The 23,598-nt window shown below is 41.0% G+C and overlaps 1 protein-coding gene across 1 annotated transcript in view; it reads left to right on the top strand.

The window, feature by feature from the left end:
- Nucleotides 1-4,580: 4,580 nt before the first annotated feature.
- Nucleotides 4,581-23,598, top strand: part of NDFIP1 (Nedd4 family interacting protein 1) — a 55,137-nt gene continuing 36,119 nt past the window's right edge. Inside the window, exon 1 of the mRNA XM_082623991.1 lies at nucleotides 4,581-4,848. Coding sequence (XP_082480117.1) covers nucleotides 4,786-4,848 — 63 coding nt within the window. The 5' untranslated portion in view covers nucleotides 4,581-4,785. The remainder of the gene's footprint in view (nucleotides 4,849-23,598) is intronic.

The following is a 23,598-nucleotide window of genomic DNA, read 5'->3' as shown; positions in this document are numbered from 1 at the left end:
AAATATAAGGAAAGTAAACCACACACTGCTACATAATCAATGAATCCAAGAAATCACAAGGGAAATTAGAAAATCCTTAGAGATGAATGAAAATAAAGCCATAACATACCAAAACTTATTATCTGTTAACTAAAATAAGTAGATAACCACTCTTAGCACTACTTAATTTCATTTCAGAGAATAAATGAGAAACTATTCTTTTATAGTTTCAGGTTCTAGGCAGAAAGCCTCAGTACTTGCCCATATTGGTGCTAAATTAATATTTGTTGAATGAATGAATCAGTTGCGTTCCAGTGGCAAGAAGGTAAACTAAGGAATCAGGAGTCTCATGTTGAATTCCTACTTGACTAACCCTTTTCCTCTTACTTTTTTGCACAAGCCATTTATGTTTTAAGAGTTTTTATAAATTCCCATCCTCTTAACTCTTTCCCTTTCTTCTCCATTAGGCCTTCTGCATCAATCTGTGGTTTAAACTACGTACTCAAGCTCTTAGCACATAAACTTTTTTTGTTCTGCTGTGAAGCTAGGTATTGGCAAACTACTTACTGCCTGGGGGCCGAATCCAGCCCACCACCTGTTTTCGTATGACCTGCATTAAGAATAGTTTTTACATTTTTCAATAGTTAAAAAAAATCAAAAGAAGAATAATATTTCATGACATGAAAATGATAGGAAATTCAAATTTCAGTGTCCATAAATAAAGCTTTAGTGGAACACAGTCACACCAATCTGTCTCCTATTTTCTATGGCTGTGTTCATGATACAATGGCAAAGTGAAGTAGCTGTGACAGAAAGCTTGTCACAAAGCTTTTGTGGTCCACAAAGCCCAAAATATTTACTATCTATCCCTTTAAGTAAAAGTTTGTGGACTCCTGTTCTAAGCTTTTGTACAACCATATTCATGACTTGCTATGCCTTTCCCTCTTTCCATCATGACAAACCCTTACTCTCATTCAAAACCCTTTCTCCTCAGTCCTTACCTGATTATCACACCTGGTCACATAATTCTCTTCACCACCTCTTGGCATTACTTAATATAGGCCAACACAAATATAATTAATTTGCAATGTTTATATTTAAAAATACATCTTGAATATGTGTTTCCTATCTTCTCTACTTCATTGTGAAGACTCCAAGGTTCTTCTATGTCCTATATTTCCCTCCACACACAGGGCAGTGCCCAAATTTTGTTGTCAGTCAGGTTCACATTTTGGTTCCACCACTCACTAGCTGAGCAAGTGATGTACATTTCCTGAATCTCTTCATCTGCAGAAGGGTTTTGTTATGAAGAATAAGGAGATGATTATGAAAGGGTCCAAGACCCAGGAGGTGCTCCACAAACAGTAGGAATTATCAGCGGATAATTTCTTTATTTGCAATAGCAAGACATTACCTTTGCCTTTAATGAAACTCATAGTGATGGAGTGAGAATTCAAAGAAGTAGTAAGTCAGTAGAAATGGAGCTGCATGGTTCAGCTGGAGCCCTGTAAAGATTAGCTGGAGACATTCAAGGCCTGAAATGAGATATTAGACCAATGAGACTTTGTTTAAAATTTAACAAGCCTTTCTTGGTTACTTACTGAGCTCAGTACTGCCTTGGACTGGCCTCAGGTGATGTGAAAGAAGACCACATCCATCCTGGAGGAGATTTTTGTTTAAATTGGGGTAGGAGTGGGGAAACAGACATGAGCTATGTTCTTACTTGTCCGTAATTTTTCTCTTCTCTCTCAGGATGGATGATTCAGAGCCCGCAATTCACATAAAAAGAACTGCACATGGAAAGTATTACTGCTATTCTGTGGGGAAATAAGCTTCTAAGTACAGCAATCTGAAATTAATAACTTTCTCTGTGGAAACTCTCTTGACAACATCTCAAGATGAAGCCAAAGAGTGCAATTTTTCCAGCCTTGGATTATCTTCTCTGTCTGCTTGGCTTGCAGCAGGCACGGATCCGTGAGTCAGAAATTCAGAGTTTGCCCCTTCACTGTACAGTTTGCTCACCAACTGGAGACCTTATACAGCAGTGACTCAATTTCTCAATTCCCTAGTTCACACAGCCATTGAATCAACACACACATCACCTCAATTTACTTACAAAAGGCTTTTTTTGGGGGGGGCACTCCGCGCAGCTTATGGGATTTTAGTTCTCCAACCAGGGATCGAACCTGGGTCCTCGGCAGTGAGAACATGGAGTCCTAACCACTGGACCACCAGGGAACTCCCAATCTACTTACCAAAGGCTTTGGGGGAACCCAGAGGAAAAAAAAAGTCCTCACCGTTAACAGAAAACATACTGGTTCAGGACATCAGAAAAGGAGCAGGAAAGGGAGATTGGAAGCTGGAGATAAACTTTTTTTTTCTTTTGAGAGAAAATATTCCTGTGAGAAAGCCTATGATAAATATGTATGTATGATGTATGTATGTCCACATGCAGGGAGTGTATAGCTATTGAGGAAGAAAGTAATTTAGGAAAGAAGTAGATGAGAAGGACAGCAACTTCTTTTCCACAGAAGCCACAAAAGTGCTGCAGACACGCATGAAGCTGGCAGCAGTTGCTCCAATAGCCATGTGTTTCAGCACAGACATCTTTTTTTATTTCTTCTTACCCGTAAATTTAGAAAATCTGACCAAAGAAGTCTGGATTTCTACTTTCCAAGGATGAGATTTCTTCAAATTTCAAATTAGACTTTTTTTCCCTTATATAAAACCACAATGTAGGAGATGATGTTTGGAATGACTCACTGTACATCGTTACATTTGAAGGTTGTTTTTCCGGATTAAAAAGAACAATTGTGGGACAGACTAAGGAGCAGACCCCTTGGAAACTCTCGGATTGGCATGTTGCTGGATTTGTTCACTGTCCCACAGTGGACATATGTGAGGCCAGTGCCTGGAAACAGGGACAGACATGTTGGAGTTTGGATACTGGTAGAGAACTCAAAGTGAGGAAGAGAAATATATAGAATTTTTTTTTTTTTTTTTTTTTTTGCGGTACGGGCCTCTCACTGTTGTGGCCTCTCCCGTTGCGGAGCACAGGCTCCGGACGCACAGGCTCAGAGGCTATGGCTCACGGGCCCAGCCGCTCCGCGGCATGTGGGATCTTCCTGGACCAGGACACAAACCGGTGTCCCCTGCATCGGCAGGCAGACTCTCAACCACTGTGCCACCAGGGAAGCCCCTAGAATTTTTGTTGATTACAGTTGGCTCCTACGTACAGAGACCTCAGGGTTGGTTCAAAACGTACAGCTGAGGTTTAAAATATGTAGTTAAATAACTTGAAAATTAGAAGATAAAACAATAATGAGATTAGTGGCAATTCTGGACTACCAACTTGGAAAGGCAATCAAGAAGAAATGGGAATGGTGACAGGCTTCAGAGATCAAGTGTTTTTCTGTGTTGGTCATGTGAGTAGAAGCAATTCCAGATGTCTGGGTATGATAGCAACAGCAGACCTCAAATGCCTGCTCTAGTATAGATAGCTATACTGTGCTAGATGCTTTGGGAGATATAAAAATATTTAAAAGGCAAATAGTTTCATCTTCACAAAGTTCCTAATTTAGTTGCATGATAATGGTTTAGAAAGCCAATTTGATGGGTTTACAGTCCAGCTTTAACCCTTACCAGCACTGTGTTCTTGAGTAAAATACTTAATGTCTTCAGGCATTACTCCCTCATCTGTGGAACATCAATACTTGTATCTCCTATATGGCAGTTATACTGCCTCCTTTCCATTCTTCCACAAGGCAAGCTTTCACTTCCCTCACCCCCTTTGCATATATGTTCCTGTTACCTGGAAAGCTCTTAGCATGGCTACATCTTTGAAGTTTTGCCTTTCATGTCAGAGAGCTTTAGTTCAGAAAATATCGTGTCTATATCCACGGATGAGGCTGTTAAAACACTAAAAGGACTACATAAAAATACGGATGCTATTATTATCAGCCACCCGAAATAGGCTTTGAGATAGGAGTTCTCCGGGATTTAGGGTCAGCAAATTTTTTCTCTAAATGGCCAGATAGCAAGTCATTTAGGATTTGCAGGCCATACTAAACAAATGGGAGCGGTTGTGTTCCAAATAAAACAATTTATGGACACAGAAATTTGACTTTCACGTTGCTTTCCACAGTCACTGAACCGGATTTGGCCTCTGCCCTGTAGCGGACTGACCCCTAGTCTATATGAGGATGGCAGACAAGAAGGGAGTGGAGAAGAACCGAGATTCTGCAGCCAGATATTAGGGACCAAATGGCTGCTGCGTGAGGCTGTCTCAACCTCCCTGGGCGCCAACGACCTCTACAATGGGGCTGTGGCCCCCGTGTCTGGGGTTTGTGATGAGGGTTAGAAGTGACACGCAGGGGAAGCTCGGCGCTTGGAACGAGGGGCCCATTACCAGCGTCGCCCTCTCTGCGGTGACCTGGGAGCAACCGGGTTTCGGGAGGAACCGACTCCGAAGCCTCAGACTCGGGGTGTGGGAGGAGGGGCGGAGCCCAACCGGGGCGGCGGCACCGCGGGGCGAGGCCGGGCCGGGCGGGCCGGGCGGCGCGAGTCGGGGGCGGGGCGGCGGCGCAGCGTCGTCGTCGTCGTCCCCGCCTCCTCCCCAGGGGCCGCGTCGGAACCTCGGTAGCCGCGGCGCGTACAGCCCGAGGAGAGCGGCGGGCCTGGCAGCGGCGGTGGCCACCGAGACCCACCCGAGGCACCTCCCCGTCGGCCTCCCGGCGCCCCCAGGCCGCAGCGCCCGCGCACCTTCAGCTCGCTCGCTCGCCCTCCTTCCCTGCGGCCGGCTGCGCCATGGCGTTGGCGTTGGCGGCGCTGGCGGCGGTGGAGCCGGCCTGCGGCAGCCGGTACCAGCAGGTAAGCAGCGCCCAGTGTCTCCCCGGCCCTGCCCTACCCGCTGGCCGCTTCAGGCCTCCTCTCCGGCCCCGCCTGTGGCCAACTCGATGCCGCGGCTTGGCAGGCCGCGCCGGGCCTGGGCGGGCCGGGCGGGCCCCGGGCTCGAATTCGAGGCGGCCGCGAGCTGGGCCTGTCCCTCCGCCACCCGGGCCGGGACTTGGGCGGTGGAAAAACCTCCGCCCCGCAGTGTTTCTCGCATTGCCCACGGCGGGCGGGTCCCCGGGTCGGAACCCGCGACCCTCCGGAGGCGTCGACCAGGGGACATTCAGTTTTCCTTTTTCCACCTTGAATTTGATGTCACTGGAAAGAAAGAAAAAAAAAGCGTGAGATGGAAAAGGAAACTGGGTGGAGAGGAAAGATTAAAATCGCTGCTACTGCTGCCGACGGCTCTCCGCAGCGAGATGCGATTACTCAGGGTTTCAGAGCCTAGTCTGCTCGTCGAAACCCATCCCCCTCGCTTGCGTTTTAAGACAAAAGTCAAAATGAGACGAGGAACAAGTCCGCAGTTCGCAGTAGATTTGGGAAAGGCGATTAACTGGCGATGTCCCTAAAATGTCGAGCTACGTTGCAGGCTGCAGGGCGTGTGCCTGAGTGTATGTTTTCAGAGATTGGAAATGACGTTTAAGGAGATTGAATAGCATAGCTGGGGAGAAAATGTATAGGAGATGATTGGATTATTATCTCGGGTACGATTTCTAAATTGAGGCCCTAGGGAAAACAGCTGCTTGTTTTACTCGCCTGTCTGTAGCCGGGTTTCCCTCGGAAATTCGGGAAGACATTTTGCAGGGTTTTTAGAGGTATTCAATCTAAGACATCGTAATTGTGGGAACTGAGCCAGGTGGTAACTGATGTTGATTGGAACCGCAGGTAACTGCTTACATTTTGTTTCAGATGCTTTCACTATAATTTGCATACAAATGGCAATCGTGCTTTTATGAAATTAAATGTCCTGTCATAGATGATCTACAGTTTTATAATTTAGAAGTGAGGAAAACCAGTATGATTAAAACATGTAGATTAATCCTGGTGGGGCCAGTTACTGGGTTGTTCTGCTGTCGTCAGCCCTCTGTTGTAATTTCCTCCCTCCTACAGCCCAACTCCTGATATGACTGATTTTAAGAATTTAGCTTTTTGGTTTCATAAGCACGCCCAAATTGTGGCAGTGCAGTCTAGTTCTTAGATCTCTCACAGCCTGGGGTACATGCTTTTTTGTATGACCTTGGGCAAGGCCCTGGGTTCCTCCCTGCTTTAGTAAAATATGATTGACAGGTATCACTTAACTGTCACCAAGGTATTCACAAATCACATGTACCCCATCGTATGATTTAATTCATTCTTTTCATCCTGCCTTGGATAAGGCAAAGAAGCAAAAAGCTGTGGCTTTTCTTTGTACTGCCATCTTCTTGAGCTATTAGGTAATGCTGACATAACGCTAGAATACAAAAAATTTGATGGAGTAACAAAATTACGTATTTCTCAGCGTAGTGTTTAATAGCTTTTAATATGCAGAACAGAGGTATGTTAAGGACAGGCCATCTTTTTTATTTTTCAAAACTTATTATTTTGAAGAAATCTTCAAAAAAAAAAAGAATGAAAGACCTAATCTTCCTAGAAAAATTGCAAAATATGAAAGCCAAAAAAACCCAAAACCCCACACCAAAAACCTATCACATATAGATAACCAAAGTTAATATTTTGCGTATTCTTGTGGACTCATAGCTGTGTAAGTATACATGAGTGTATATAAGTGTACATGTACAGATAAGGAAAGTTAATATTGATTGAGCATTTATTATGTGCCAGTCATGGTACTAAGTGCTTTATATCTATTATTTCACTTAATCCTCACAAAACCCCTTCGAGGCAGCGTTTGGTATTGTATAGATGACAAGTCAAGACTCCCTAGAGGCTCAGTAACTTGCTCAAGGTCACAGCTTCTAAGTAGTGATTACAAGGATAAATACATGCTCATCTACTTAAAACACAGGCTTATGACCCAAATATAAGCATACGCATTAGCAGATATATACATGTGCATATGTATTCTCTTATGTACCCATACATACATATACAGGCACATCTTTGTACATACGTGCAGTTCCATGGGCCCCTGATTATACTTGCACACACTTTGTGCATATGTGCACATGTATGTTTACATACCCACATGTTCTCAAATACATGTGCATTCACAAATTTGCACGTGTGCACATATATGTACAAAGGCACACAATATAGCTATATAATAAAATGGGTTCATATTTTAATGTCTGCAGAGCATGCAGTTGTATAGTTAAACCATAATTTAATCAATTGGCTATTGTTGGTCTCTAAGGGTGTTTATAATTTTTTTCTGTCACTGAAGTTTCTTTTATATACATCTTCAACCATTTCCTTAGTATAAATTTCTCGGTGTGTAAATGCTTGGTCAGAGAATATACATATTTAAAAGGCTTTTGAATTATGGAATGTTGATGAATTGTCCAGGCAACTTGATAGGAGCATGATACTCTTTGGTTGTCACAAAGGGCCGTTCTGACTTCTGTTTGATCTGGTTAGTCAAATTGAGCTGGTCCTCTAGTGAAGTAAGTGTAATGGAAAACTGTATGATTCATTCATAAATGCAAACAGTGGTTTTGCCTTTATGGTCTTTTGATTGGTAGAGTAATATGTGCACAACTTAGCATTACCACAGACTATACAGATAGGCTGGGCTCATAGGTTTCCTGTCGCTTTATTTTTCCCTTTTTGCATTTTGAAACTGAGGTTGTGTGTCCAAACATTCTGAAGCACTGTTTCAGGAAGCTCTAGGTAGGCCCAGTGTTGAGAACCTGTTGTGTTTTCGTCTCTCTGAGGATGTTTACCCTGTTCATCCATTCCAAGCCTTCTTTGCCTCACTGTAATAGATCTTTGGCTATATCATGCATGTTGCCAAATACTTCCTGAAATGTTTTGAGATATTTGGATTTCAATCCATTGAAAGTAGGCAGTGATGACACTGCCATATAGGCTTAAAAATAGACTGCGGAGGGCTTCCCTGGTGGCACAATGGTTAAGAATCCGCCTGCCAGTGCAGGGGACACGGGTTCGAGCCCTGGTCTGGGAAGATCCCACATGCCGGGGAACAACTAAGCCCGTGCGCCACAACGACTGAGCCTGTGCTCTAGAGCCCATGAGCCACAACTACTGAGCCCGCGTGCCACAACTACTGAAGCCCGCACACCTAGAGCCCATGTTCCGCAAGAGAAGCCACCGCGATGAGAAGCCTGTGCACCGCAACAAAGAGTAGCCCCCACTTGCCACAACTAGAAGAAGCCCGTGCGCTGCAACGAAGACCCAGTGCAGCCAAAAAAAAAAAAAAGACTGCAGAATGTTTACTTTTAGATCTGACTCCCTGTCTGCTAAAGAAGTTGCTCGCTTGTGGGCATCACTAATAAGTTTGTATTGTAGTCTGGTGACATTGTAAAGCAGTTTTGGGTAAGTTCTTTCAGGATCGTGAAGGAAGGTTTTGATAGATGAAGGAAAGAATTTCATCTCCGGCAGGCCAAACTTTTTCATGTTCAAGTGTTACATGATGTTATGATCCTAGAGGAAGGAGTGAGTGGTGCCCATGTGGTTTTATTTTTTTATTTTTATTTTTTTTAGTTACAGAAATATCATGGAATGCCCCTTAGGATGTCATGTCAAGATTTTGAGGTTATTTGGTGTATTTGTGGCCTGTATTGCCAATGATCAAAGAAAACTTTTATAAAAATACTGAGAAGATGGGTAGAATTATTTCTTAGAAGAATTTTTTTAGTTGTGGTAAAATATATATTTTATATATAAAATATATATGAAGTTTTACCATTTTAACTGTACACTGTTTTTAAGTGTACAGTTAGTTCAGTAGTTTTTGTTTTTTGTTTTTTGGCTGCATTGGGTCTTCATTGCTGTGCTCGGGCTTTCTTTAGTTGCAGCGAGCGGGGACTACTGTTCGTGGCAGTGCGCGGGCTTCTAATTGCGGTGGCATCTCATTGCAGAGCACAGGCTCTAGGCGGCGGGCTGCAGTAGTTGTGGCTCGTGGGCTCTAGAGTGCAGGCTCAGTCGTTGTGGCTCACGGGCTTAGTTGCTCCGTGGCATGTGAGATCTTCCTGGACCAGGGATCGAACCCGTGTACCCTGTATTGGTAGGCGGATTCTTTTTTTTTTTTTTTTTTTGCGGTACGCGGGCCTCTCACTGTTGTGGCCTCTCCTGTTGGAGAGCACAGGCTCCGGACGTGCAGGCTCAGCGGCCATGGCTCACGGGCCCAGCCGCTCCATGGCACGTGGGATCTTCCCGGACCGGGGCACGAACCCGCGTCCCCTGCATCGGCAAGCGGACTGTCAACCACTGTGCCACCAGGGAAGCCCTGGCAGGCGGATTCTTAACCAACCACTGTCTACGAGGGAAGTCCCAGTTCAGTGTTATTAAGTACATTCATATTGTTGGGCAGTCTTCACCACCATCCATTTCCAGAAACTCCATACCCCTTAAACAATAACTCTGTTTCCCCCTCCCAAGCCTCTGACAGCCAACATTCTGCTTTTTGTCCATGAATTTGATTACTCTAAGTACCTCATATAAGTGGAATCATATAGTATTTGTTCCTTCTGACTGGCTTATTTCACTCAGTATAATGTCCTCCAGGTTCTTCCATGTTGTGGCATATGTCAGAATTTCCTTCCATTTTAAGGCTAAATAATATTCCATTGTATGTGTATACTATATTTTGTTTATCTACTTTTTGGCCATTGTGAATAATGCTGCTGTGAATATGGCTGAACAAGTATCAAAAGAGTCCCAGCTTTCAATTCTTTTGGATATATTGTTGAATTTGTACAATTTGTAGGTTTTACCATATGAACCAACAATTTGTAGAATTGTTCGTTCATATGGTATTGTTATTTTTAATTTTTTGAGGAACTGCCATACTGTTTTCCATAGCAGTGCACTGTTTTATATTCCAACCAGCAGTGCATAGGTATTCCAATTTTGTCACATCCTCATCAACACTTGTTATTTTCTGTTTTGTTTTTGACAAAGCCATCTTAATGGGTGTGAAGTGGCATCTCATAATGGTTTTGGTTTGCATTTCCCTAATGATTAGTGATATTGAGCATCTTTCTATGTGCTTGTTGGCCATTTGAATATCGTTGGAAAAATGTGTATTCAAGTCCTTTGCCAATTTTTGAATTGGGCAAATTCAAAAATTCAAATTTTTGAATTGTTTGCTTTTTGTTGTTGAGTTGTAGGCATAATTTCTTTTTTTTTAATTGAAGTATAGTTGATTTACAATATTGTGTTAGTTTCAGGTGTACAACATAGTGATTCAGTATTTTCGCAGATTATACTCCATTATAGGTTATTACAAGATACTGGGTATAATTCCCTTTATGTGTATATTCTTGTTGCTTATCTATTTTATATGTAGTAGCTTGTATCTATTAATCTCATACCCCTAGTTTGTCCTTCCCTCCTTCCCTCTCCCCTTTGGTAACCACAAATTTGTTTTCTATATCTGTGAGTCTGTTTGTTTTGCATATACATTCATTTGTATTATTTTTTAGATTCCACATATAAGTGATATCATACAGTATTTGTCTTTCTCTGACTTATTACACTAAGCATAATATTCTCTAGGTCCACCCACTTGCTGCAGATGGCAGTATTTCATTCTTTTTTGTGGCTGAGTAATATTCCATTGTATGTATATATTAAGAAGATAATGGTGTGTGTGTTTGTGTGTGTGTATCTCACATCTACTTTATGTACATTTTCAACTTTTTACTATGAAAATTTCAAGCATATACAAAAATTTAGTGTAATAAATCTTACATACCCATCACTCAGCTTCAACAATTATCAACAAATGGCTAATCTTGGGACTTCCCTGGTGGTCCAGTGGTTAAGAATCTGCCTTCCACATATACAATGGAGTATCACTCAGCCAAAAAAAGAAACGAAATTGAGTTATTTGCAGTGAGGTCGATGGACCTAGAGACTGTCATACAGAGTGAAGTAAGTCAGAAAGAGAAAAACAAATACTGCATGCTAACACATATATGGAATCTAAAAAAAAAAAGGGTTCTGAAGAACCTAGGGGCAGGACAGGAATAAAGATGCAGACGTAGAGAATGGACTTGAAGACACGGGGAGGGGGAAGGGTAAGCTGGGACTAAGTGAGAGAGTGGCATGGACATATATATACTACCAAATGTAAAATAGATAGCTAGTGGGAAGCAGCCGCATGGCATAGGGAGATCAGCTCAGTGCTTTGTGTCCACCTAGAGGGGTGGGATAGGGAGGGTGGGAGGGAGATGCAAGAGGAAGGGGATATAGGGATATATGTATGCATATAGCTGATTTACTTTGTTATACAGCAGAAACTAACACAACATTGTAAAGCAATTATACTGCAATAAAGACGTTAAAAAAAAAAAAAGAATCCACCTTCCAATGCAGGTGATGCAGGTTCGATCCCTGGTTGGGGAGCTAAGGTCCCACATGCCACGGGGCAACTAAGCCCACACACCACAACTAGAGAGAAGCCCACGCGTCTCAATGAAAGATCTCACATGCCACAACAAAGATCCCACGTGCCCCAAGTAAGAACCGACACAGCCAAATAAACAAACAAACAAACAAAACAAATGGCTAATCTTTTTCATTTATACTCTCTACCATTATTTTGGAGCAAATCCTAGAAATCATATCATTTCGTCCATAAATATTTCTGTGTGTAACTCTAATGGTGTGATATTTTAAGCAGATATTATCACATGAGGAAATATGTCATGAGAGCACTTTTGTAATTTGTTATGAATGTGGAACCAGGATTTGTGAGTGTCAGGAGCTGCAGATCTGCAGCTATCCATTGTATTTGACTCAGTCTCTATGAGGTGCTCTAGGAAATCCTGGCATCATCTAAACTGATGCCACCCACTGGTTTGCCTGCATATAACTTCAAATTACTTTATCCTGGACACCAATTACATTACATTACATTAAATTAGATTATAAAATAAATCCTACCATGAGAGTAATTTTGTATTTTGTTAATTAAAAAAAAAGGAAGACTTGAAGAAATTCAAGTGACATTCTTTGATTTACTTGTTCTTAGGGCTTTAAAATAATTACTTTGGTTTCTTAATCATTTATTCTTACATTATCTTTGAACAAGTACAACTGTTTAGTGGAATCATATTCTTGTAGTAGTGGATAATGCCCATTTAGTTAAAGCAGCTTTTAACATTTTAATTAGAGATTACTGCTGAGAATCAACTTGGTGATCTTATCTTTATTCTCAAGTCATTTTTGCCAGTATGCCAGGCAGTTGGTGAATATCATGTATTGAATCTGTTGAATTTTATACATTCCAGTTGTAATTGCTTCTCATGGCTGTCTAGAAAGAAGTACAGTGTATGTTGTTGCTTTCACCAAGTGTAGTAATAAAGCGAGTGTTATCAGACATCACCTTGCACATCCTTCTGTTACAGTTAGTCTCATTTTTTCTGAATACCACAATTTATATTAAAACTTCTAAATACCAGCTCTAATTATTGATCCAATTTAAGAACATTTCTAGTGAAATATTTTCTTACTGATTAAAGCAGTTTCTTTCACGTGTATTATATATTTATTCTCCCCTAGCAATTTAGTATAATCTTTGACAGTTTTTCTTTTAAATTTGTGTATTGCAATAATATCAGTTAGTAGTAAATCAGAGGCTTCAATGTGATTTGGAGGTCTTTCTGGAGATTGGATATTTATGAATAGACATACAAAGGTTTAGGGAGGGTTTCTGTTTAATAACAATTTCATTTTATTTGTCATTCAATGTTTAAATGTGGCATTAAATGTTAAACATTTCTTGTGATAAAATAGTACACAGATACATTCTTTATATACTGGAGTCAAACAGTAACTTGTAAAGGAAAACTTGACTTCCCTTCTAGTCTCTCCCCAGAGGTGTAACTGCTTCTTAAGTTTGGTGTGCGTTCTTCAGGCTTTCTTCCTTTCCTTTAAAAAAAAAAATGTTAAAAGTGTTAAATATTTAAAAGTAAACTTTACTTTTTGTAACATTTTTAGATTTTCAGAAACATTGAAGATAGTAGTTTCTGTATACCCCAGACCCAGTTTCCCCTTTAACATCTTATATTAGTGTGGTACATTTGTGACAATTAATGAACCAGTATTGATATGTTGTTATTAACTAAAGTCCATACTTTATTCAGATTTTCAGTTTTTATCTATGTGTTTTTTCTGTTCCACATTACATTTGGTCATCGTATCTCCATAGGCTCCTCTTGACTGTGACAGTTTCTCAAGTTTTCCATGTTTTTGATGACCTTTACAGTTTTGAGGAGTATTAGTTAGTTATTTGAAGGATGTCCCTGAATTGGGATTTGTTCGTTGCTTTTCTCATGATTAGACTGGAGTTGTGGGTTGGAGGGAGGAAGACCACAGAGGTAAAGTGCCATTTTACATCATGTCATATCAAGAATGTATACTGTCCCCATGACTTACCACTGTTGATGTTGACCTTGATCATCTGGCTGAAGTAGTGTTTGTCAGATCTCTCTACGTAAAATGACTCTTTCCCCCCTTTTGTACTGTGCTCTTTCGAAGGAAGTCACTGTGGTCACTATGCACAGCCTATACTTAAGGTTTGGGGAGTTAAGTTCCACCACCTCATTGGGGGCAGTGTATCTACGTAAATTATTTGGAATTTTTCTGCATGGGACATTTGTCTCTTCTCCATTAATTTATTTATTCAGTGATACTAGTATGAACTCATTAATTTTATTCTTTGGGTTATAAGCCAACACTATTTTATTTTGTTGCTCACATTGTTCCAGCTTAGGCCATTGGGATCTCTTTCAGTTGGCACTTGTATCCCTTTGACAGAGCTCCATCTTTGTGGTTTTTTAAAGCACTTCCTTACTTTTTGGCACCAGGCTCACAATGTATATTTTCTGTGCCATCCTGGAATCAGCCATTTCTCCAAGGAACCCTGGTTCCTTTTATTGGAGAATGATGTTAGAAACCAAGATCTGTGCTCATTGCTGCTGGTGTGTCATTGCTTCTAGGCCTTCTAAGCTGACAGAGTAAAGAAATATATGTGTGTGTGTACATCCATAAACATTTCATATGTAACCATCTATCTATAATAAACTGACTCTAATCCATTACTACATGGATCACTGTAGCCTCCTCCCCTCTCATCTTTCAACTTCTACTCCAGCAATGAGAGACCTGGCTCCTCCCACCTGCCATCCATTTACTTAAGTTAACTTCAGTTCTAATGTACATGTGTAGCAGTATCAGAATTGTTAACTTACACCCCTGTGGGAAACAGTTTTGTCAACTAGAGGACAGGGCATATGTACAGTTTCTTTTGCCTTTAGTCTTATAAAGACTACTCATTTCCAAAGTTACTTAGGTACTTATGTCACCACCTTTTCTTTAATGAGGTGGTTTCATAAATTTATAATACAGTTACATTGTTTTGTCACATTCTGCATACCATCCTGGGAACCACCAACCACCTAACATTTTTTTTTCACATACATTAAAGTTCATACATTATTTCACATACATTAAATTTTTTTATTGTATTTCACATACATTAAAGTTCACCCCTTGTGTTATAAAGTTCCGTAGGTTTAGACAAATATAAGTTTTGACAAATGTATAGCATCCTTTTTGGTTTTTGTTTTTCAAACAGTACTTTTAAAGAAAAATGATGAGTGATTTCTCATTCTTATTTTCCAAATTTTCCACTAATGATCATGTTTTGCTTCTTTTTAAAAAATTCCTTAAAAAATTTTTTTATTTGGAAGTAAATAAAAGCTGCAGGAATAGTGTAAAATAATACCCATATAGTATGTATTGCCCAGATTCATCATAAACATTAAGATTTGATTAGCAATGACTACAATCCTATAAAAATTGAAAGTACTACAGGTAAAACTCAAGTCCTTTTAGCCACCACCAATTCTTTCTCCATGGAACTCAGTGCTTATTTTGCTGTTTACTTTGTTATTAAATTTTAAAAATTTGTTTTGTCCTTGTTAAATTTAGGTGAAATTTTGTGGACTGTGTAGTCAGGAATATAGTGTTTTTAGTATTTTGAAGCTTTCATTTTAGGAGCTTTATGATATAACATCCAAACTTTAACACATATAACTTTGTGTTAAAAAGCAGTTTTAGAAGGGTATCTTCAGTATCTGGAAGGCTCAATTTGGACATTAAGTAGAGGCTGATTCAGGAGAACAAAAAAGGACTTTATCAAAACATTAATCAGTAATATATTGCCTGACTTCTGCAATGAAGTATGTAGTTGTCATATGACTGTGGGCTAGAACTTCAATCTCTTTCTAGCTTTATTTTTCCTTTCATAAAATGAAGTAGTAGTTAGATTAAATCATTTTGTCTCCTTCCAGCTTTATGATTGATTGTTTTTGTTTGTAGAAGTTGGTGGCTTTGATCCAAAGAGACAGCATTCTATTGATGATTTAGCAAATTTCTTTCATGATGAATAATTATTTTTGAAAATGATATCAGTAAATATATATGCCCAGTAGATTTTTTAAAAATTATGCATGGTTTAAAAAAATAGAAAAATCTCTTTAATATCATGTTTTAAAAGAGTAAGTCACTGGTGAGTACAGAGTACTGTTTTGTAATTTCCCACTAGTTAAAACATTCTGTTTGTAGGTCTTTCCCTTCTGGTTAGCTTCAAACAAACATGGTATATCATGACAAAAAGTTAATGATGCGGGACTTCCCTGGTGGCGCAGTGGTTAAGAATCTGCCTGCCAATTCAGGGGACACGGGTTCGAGCCCTGGTCCAGAAAGATCCCACATGTCACAGAGCAACTAAGCCCATGTGCCGCAACTACTGAGCCTGCACTCTAGAGCCCGTGAGCCACAACTACTGAGCCCGCGTGCCAGAACTACCAAAGACTGCGCACCTAGAGCCCGTGCTCCACAACAAAGAGAGGCCACCACAATGAGAAGCCCACACACCGAAACAAAGAGTAGCCCCGCTCGCTGCAACTAGAGAAAGCCCACGCGTAGCAACGAAGACCCAACACAGCCAAAAATAGGTAAATAAATAAATTTTTTTTAAAAGTTAATGATGCTTTTAGAAATCAGGAAAGTTAATCAGTAATTTAAAATTTTTTCAAATAAACTATTTTTAAGAGCAATTTTAGGTTCACAATAAAATCAAAAAAGGAAGAAAATACCAATTTAAAACTTTTTTAAGCTTTTTTAAAAGAAACTGGCTCTTGATTTCTAGTATTCTTATTCACTGCTTTTAGTAGTTGCATTTTCAGAAGTTTGGAAAATCTCATGTTATAGAAATAGTATAAGAAGTATGAATTGAGGGTTATCTGCAGCCTTGGGGATCTTACACATGATTGATTATTGATACGAGATTCTTTTCAACACTTGTCCTTGTGAAGCAGAATTGCATTTTCAGATGTAATAGTATTTTAGAGTGTACATACTTAAAATCGGTTCTACTCAGTCATGCATGTGAGGGTGGGTAGCATTAATGCTGTCAAACACATTGGTCCAATTTCATTTTAGGTGAGAGAGTTAATTGAGGTGATCACAGTTATGTGATGTTGTAAGCTTTACAGCCATCTTGTCACCATTCAGCTCTGGTTAAAATGACTAGCTGAGTCGAGGTGGAGAAAAGGCAAATTATGCTGGGCATGAAAGGTAATCATTGGCTTATTATATTAGCTTCACCATTATTTGGAAGGTTAAAATATATTATTTTTTATGTATCAGGTTTAAGGTAATCCAAATGCCATTTTATATTTAGGACTTCACATTTTAGTGAAGATATTTAAGTGAGAATCTGTAATTGTGTTTGAAAGGATCTCAACAATTTCCAGGGTATACCTTTTTAACACTGATTTTGTATTTCTCTTAGCAGGTTGCTCTAACTGTTATTTAGCTGTACCTAGTTAATGCTGTAGTTATTTCTAAGAAGTGAACTTTTTTTCCCATGAGAAAAATATAGACTGACTTTCAAATACTACAGTGGGGCCTCCCTGGTGGCGCAGTGGTTGAGAGTCCGCCTGCCGATGCAGGGGATACGGGTTCGTGCCCCAGTCTGGGAGGATCCCATATGCTGCGGAGCGGCTGGGCCCGTGAGCCATGGCCGCTGGGCCTGCGCATCCGGAGCCTGTGCTCCGCAACGGGAGAGGCCACAACAGTGAGAGGTCCACATACCGCAAAAAGAAAAAAAGAAAAACAAACAAAAAAAACAAATACTACAGTGATATTACAAAAGAATATTTAATGATGAAGGTAAATTCTACTATGTAGTGAGTGAAAAAGGTTATAAGATGATTTGTATTCCCCCAGAAGGCTGGAAGGATATCTGAAAGATGGGATTGTGGTGGTTTTTATTTTCTTCTCTGTATTTTTGTCAAGTTTTCTCCTTGTGAGCCTAGGAATCTTAGAAAAAAGAATTTTTAAAAATCGCTCTGTGCTGTTTATTCTTATGAAAATGTTACTTTTATGCTTGTCTTATGTATAGAGTATACTTTTCTCCCCCCAAATTTGTATCTTGGTTTTTAAAGTGTCAAGCTTCCATTCATCAAAGACTTTTCATCTTATGAGCCATTTGTAATCTACGTAATAAGGCATTTATGAAGTGCCAGCTTGCATGTTTAAATATTATGGAATGCAAAAGGATGTGCCACGGGCCTTCCTAATTAAAAGTTTACTAAGTGCCTGTAGACTGCTGCTTCGTTTGTCCTCGTTCCTTCGCATCTTCCCTTCCTTTTCTTCTTTCCCTTACTTTTATTTTTATTTATTTATTTTTAAATTATTATTATTATTTTTTGCGGTACGCGGGCCTCTCACTGTTGTGGCCTCTCCTGTTGCGGAGCACAGGCTCTGGATGTGCAGGCTCAGTGGCCAGGGCTCATGGGCCCAGCCGCTCCACGGCATGTGGGATCTTCCCGGACCGGGGCTCGAACCCGTGTCCCTTGCATCGGCAGGCGGACTTTCAACCACTGTGCCACCAGGGAAGCCCTCCCTTACTTTTAGTACCCAGCACAATTTGATGCATATAGTAAGTATTCACTAAATACCTGTTGAGTGACTTCAATCCATGAGAATGTATTATGGTATTGATACAATATTAATTATATTAATTCAGAAAATAAGATAGTAGATAAAAGGCATTATCTGGAGATGGAAGAGATCACCTACTTCCAGAGACTTCTTAGGAAGCCTTTGAGAAGATGTAACTTGAGCCTGGCCTTGAAGGATAGGTAAGAGGTAGATGGGGGAGACCAGGACTTGGGAGAAGGGGTGGAGATGGACTCTCATGATTTGTTGTTTCCCTGGGGAACTTGTTCCACTTCGTGGAATACATCACCTTCTCTGGCCAGGAGGTCTCCTGTTGCTCTGCTTCCTCTACCTGGAATGCTCCCTTCTTCCCAGCTCCCCTCTCAGTTTAGGTAGTCTGTCCTAAGGGGAGTTTGAGTACCTCCCCTCTCCCCCAGTAAGGTTAGTTTCCCATGAATACGAGATTACTCTTTCATGACATATTTTGTAATCACATTTTAATCTTTTTTTTATTTATTTTCATATCTTACATATAGTTATACTTACACATAGGTTAGAGTCAGATAGATCTTACAGGCTTATTACCCAAAACAGCAGTCTCCTGCTTACTTGCCTGCTTCTTAGCTCTTTCTTTTGCTGTTTCGCTGTTATCTGTGAAGGTAAAAAACATTTATAGGGTGTTACTTCTTGATTTAAGGATTTAGCTCTCTTTTACCACCCTCCCACAACTGCATGTACTCCCATTTCCTGTCTCTCCATTTTTCTAGTATAGTTATATCCACAGTGTAGTTAGATCAGTATTCAGTATTTACAGTAATACGTTGTATGCTGTGGTTACTTTTCCTTGCCTGACAGTACCTTATTTTCCCTAAAGTTAACAACAAATTTTTTTGTTTGCCTAATTTTCTAGGTATGTATCATAAATTGCTTATTAACATGAATTCATCCTCAGACTCTCACTTAATAATCTTAATGGTTTTTGGGTTTGGTTTTTTTTTTAGATTTATTTAATTAATTAATTTATTTATTGGCTGTGCTGGGTCTTCGTTGCTGTGCGCGGGCTTTCTCTAGTTGCGGTGAGCAGGGTCTACTCTTTGTTGTGGTGCGTGGGCTTCTCATTGCGGTGGCTTCTTGTTGCGAAGCACGGGCTCTAGGGGCGCGGGCTTCAGTAGTTGTGGCTCGTGGGCTCAGTAGTTGTGGCTCGCAGTCTGTAGAGCTCAGGCTCAGTAGTTGTGGTGCACGGGCTTAGTTGCACCGTGACATGTGGGATCTTCCCAGACCAGGGCTCGAACCCGTGTCCCCTGCATTGGCAGGCGGATTCTTAACCACTGCACCACCAGGGAATTCCCTCTTAATAGTTTTTTGATATGTTCAAACACATCAGATATTTTATTGATTTCATTGTTGGGGTGGTGTGTGTGGCTCTTTCCTGGTTTTTTGACTTGTTCTAGAAGGCTGTTCTCAAGGTCTGCTGTTTAGTTGTTATCCTAGGGATTTCCTTTTCCAACTTTTTAAATTGAAGCCCTTTCCCTTGATTCACATCTTTTTTTTTCTTGGTTTATTGTCTCATATCCATGGAACATACACTCCAGTATCTTTCTGAGGAAGAATGCATGGGGGTTAAACTTTTTTTTTTTTTTAATCTTCACCCTTACTTCGACTTCTGGGTTGGAAACATTTTCCTTTAGAAGTCTGAAAGCCATTTGTTGCATTGCCTTCTAGGTTCCACTATTAGGAAGACTGAAGCCAATTGTGATGTCTGATTCTTTAAATGTGGCCTACTTTCTCTGTTTCTCTGGAAACCTTTAGGAGCTTCTTTATGTCCCCAGTGTTGTTAAATTTCACTATGTTGTACCTTGGTGTAGATCTGTTTACATCTGTTGTGCTAGACACTCAGTGGGTCCTTTCGGTCTAGAAGCTCATGTCCATTAGTTCTGGGAAATTTTAAAAAGTGTTTGTTTGATTTTTTTTTCTCTGCTTTAATTTTTTTTTCCTTCTCTCCTTGGATCTTTTGTACTGATTCTTTAAAATTATTTATTATTTATTTAATTTTTAATTAATTAATTAATTAATTATTTGGCTGCGCTGTGTCTGAATTGCAGCACGTGGGATCTAGTTCCCCCACCAGGGATCGAACCCAGGCTCCATACATTGGGAGCACGGAGTCTTAACCATTGGACCACCAGGGAAGTCCCTTAAAATTTTTTTTAACCTCTTTTCAATTTTCACCTGTTTTTCTCTACTTTCTATGAGAGATTCTCAATTTTATATTCTAACTCTTTGATAAAATTTTAATAATCTGTTTTTTTTTTTTTTTTTTTTGCCGTACGCGGGCCTCTCACTGTTGTGGCCTCTCCCGTTGCGGAGCACAGACTCCGGACGCACAGGCTCAGCGGCCATGGCTCACGGGCCCAGCTGCTCCGCGGCACGTGGGATCCTCCCGAACCGGGGCACGAACCCGCGTCCCCTGCATTAGCAGGCGGACTCTCAACCACTGCGCCACCAGGGAAGCCCTAATCTGTTATTTTTAATTTTCAAAAACTCTTTAATTATCCCTACCCCCTATTTTAGTAGCACACTGTCCTCGTTTTATGGTTTTAATTTTTTTTCTCTTATTTCTCTGAGATTACAGAAAGTTTTTTTCTTTCCTTTTAAAGTTTACACCTTCCTGCATAGTTCTTTCCTCCGTGTTGCATTTATTCTCTTTGCTTTGGTCTTTTATGACCTTTTAGTTAGAAGTATGTGGTGATCTTTGCCTGCTTGGTTAAGAGTGCACAATGAGTAAAGCAGTTTGGAAGCTCAGTATGCTTGATGGAACTTCTTGCGGGGGGGCTTCTTGCTTTCTAATCTAACTAGGTTGTTTCTTTGAGTGACAGTGTTTTTAGATCTTTCTTCTTGGGCTGGTCAGTTTCCCCAGAGGATAGGCCTGGCTGTTACTGTTCTGGGAGCTGATTGGCGGAGGAAGACTGGGATATCTCAAGGTTTAGTACATAAACCTCTCACTTAATCACTCTTTTCTGATATGCTGTTCTTCCTCCTAAGATCTGGTGTCTCCAGTCCAGACCTCTCCACCTCAGTCTCTCCAGAGAGTCTTCTAATGGGGATTCCGGGAGCTATGTTTGTTTAACTGGGTCTCCAGGATTCCCTGGTGGCGCAGTGGTTAAGAATCCGCCTGCCAATGCAGGGGACACTGGTTCGAGCCCTGGTCCGGGAAGATCCCACATGCCGCAGAGCAACTAAGCCCGTGCGCCACAACGAGTGAGCCTGCGCTCTAGAGCCCGTGAGACACAACTACTGAGCCCACGTGCCACAGCTACTGAAGCCTACGCACCTAGAGCCCGTGCTCCGCAACAAGAGAAGCCACCGCAATGAGAAGCCCACACACTGCAACCAAGAGTAGCCCCCGCTCGCTGCAACTAGAGAAACCTCGCGCGTAGCAACAGAGACCCAACTCAGCCATAAATGAATGAATGAATGAATGAATAACTGGATCTCCAACTTCCCTTTCTGCTTTTAAATCTCATTTTCACTCTTATTTCTGCTGGTACCTGCTACCACTGATTCTTGAGCCTTTGGAGGGTATAGTGCAAGACAGGTTGATTTTCTGCTTTCTGGGTTAGGATTCAGGTTTCTTGGGTCTGCTGTGTACATTGTTTCCTGTCTTCCTGCTTCTAACTTGCAGGATTTATTGCTGCTTCGTCTCCTGTTAATCGATTTTGAATTTTTTTTTGCTTCAAATTTAATAAAACTTTAGTAACATTTACATTTGAGAGGATTTTGGAAGGTATAAGAGGCAAATGTGTGTGTTTAATCTTCAACTGGAAAATTATGATTGTAATTACTTCTTTTGATGGTCTTTTCTTTGGTAAGCTTTAGACTTAGTGAGGTAAAAAACATCAGTCATGGCCTGACATGTTCTTTGAGCGGTGTTAATTATAAAATGCAAGCAATTATACACTTGCATATTGGAGCATTCTCTGATGGGGTGAAGGGACGGATATAAAATACTTAATGCATCTCCCTCTTGGTTCTCGTTCTTGCAGGAGAAGGGGACCTCATGACCAGGCCCAAGTTAAGGCAGCCTCTTGAATAGAATACCTTTCCCCATCCGTAATCTCTGTCCCAGTATACTGTATTCCAGGCATCATCATCATCATCATCATCATATAATAATAATAATAATAAGCAAGCATAGCTGAGAGAGCTCTGGTAGCTCATGGGGCTAGCAGAGCCAAGCAGGCTGCAGTCAGAATGAGTCTCTGGATTCTAGGCATGTCTGTCACTTTCTGGGGCTGTACATTTGACTTTACTATCTTATTATTTTTGAAATTATGATCATGCTTATTTTTCAAAAATATTTATTTTTGTCTGCGTCGGGTCTTAGTTGTGGTGCACGGGCTTCTGTCTAGTTGTGGCACGTGAGCTCAATAGTTGTGGCGTGTGGCCTTAGTTGCCCTGTGGCATGTGAGATCTTAGTTCCCTGACCAGGGATTGAACCCATGTCTCCTGCATTGGAAGGCAGATTCTTAACCACTGGACCACCCGAGAAGTCCCTTTACTATCATTTTAATGTAGAATATTCCATTTTTTGGATATGCCAATTGGTAGTTTTTAGAAGGGAAAACTTTCTAGGAATTAGTGTGATCAATCAAAATACCAATTTTCCTTCGTATGTACCACAAACATTTACTGAATACCTATTTGTACCCAATACACTATGCTAAATGTTTTATTTCCTAAGAGCTGAAGGTTGGAGAGGTCTGTTTCTCTTTTGTGTTTCTTATACTCTTGTTACCATTTCGTTTTAAAATAGGTAACTCTGGAACCATAGTGTTTTTTGTTTTTTGTTCTTTGTTTTTCAGGTAGTCACTGTATTTTATTGGAAAACATTGATACATATTTTTCTTCACAGCTTGAACTGAACACAATATTTCCCAGTTTAAAAAAAAAAAAACCAAACACTCCGAAAACATCCACAGCCTCATGCTTACCTGCCCTTACCCTCAGCTCTCGGCTGGGTCTCCCACTATGCCCCATCCCTCCCCTTCCCTCCCCCGGCGGTTGGGTGCCCGAGGGTGGGGATGAGAAGAGATTCTCAAAGCTGGGCAGGTCCCAGGAAAAGCCATTTGATCAACCTGGGGCTGGGGAGGGGGAGCGGAGGGCAGATGAAATGAACAGGGAGAAAAAAAAAAAAATCCAGATGACCAAACTGCCCACTGTTGACTGAATTGTCCCAGAGGCGAAAATCAGAAGCAAGGTCACGGATCATGCTCTCGGCCGGGGAGTGTGAGGGCAGGCAGGTGGGCGAGGGGAGAGGCGGGCACAGAGACAGCACAAAGGTCGCGGAGCCAGCCAAGTCACCACAGGGGAGCAGGAGGGGCCGGCGGAGCAGGAAGCAGAGCTGCCCGTGGCCGCTGGCCCTCCAGGGCAGCTGGCCGATGGAACTGTTTTACTGCAGGCATGTTCTCTTCAGAGTGTGGTGGGGCACATCTTCCCTCTCTCCATCCCTTAGCTAGCCCAGCATGGTGTTGGACAAAATTAAAGCTTTAAGGGGCATGAAGAAAAAGAAAGGATAACCAGCATATTACA

Source organism: Mesoplodon mirus (assembly GCF_964341445.2).
Source record: "Mesoplodon mirus genome assembly, chromosome: 5".
NCBI classification, from domain to species: Eukaryota; Metazoa; Chordata; class Mammalia; order Artiodactyla; family Ziphiidae; genus Mesoplodon; species Mesoplodon mirus.
This window is presented reverse-complemented; position numbering and strand designations above follow the sequence as displayed.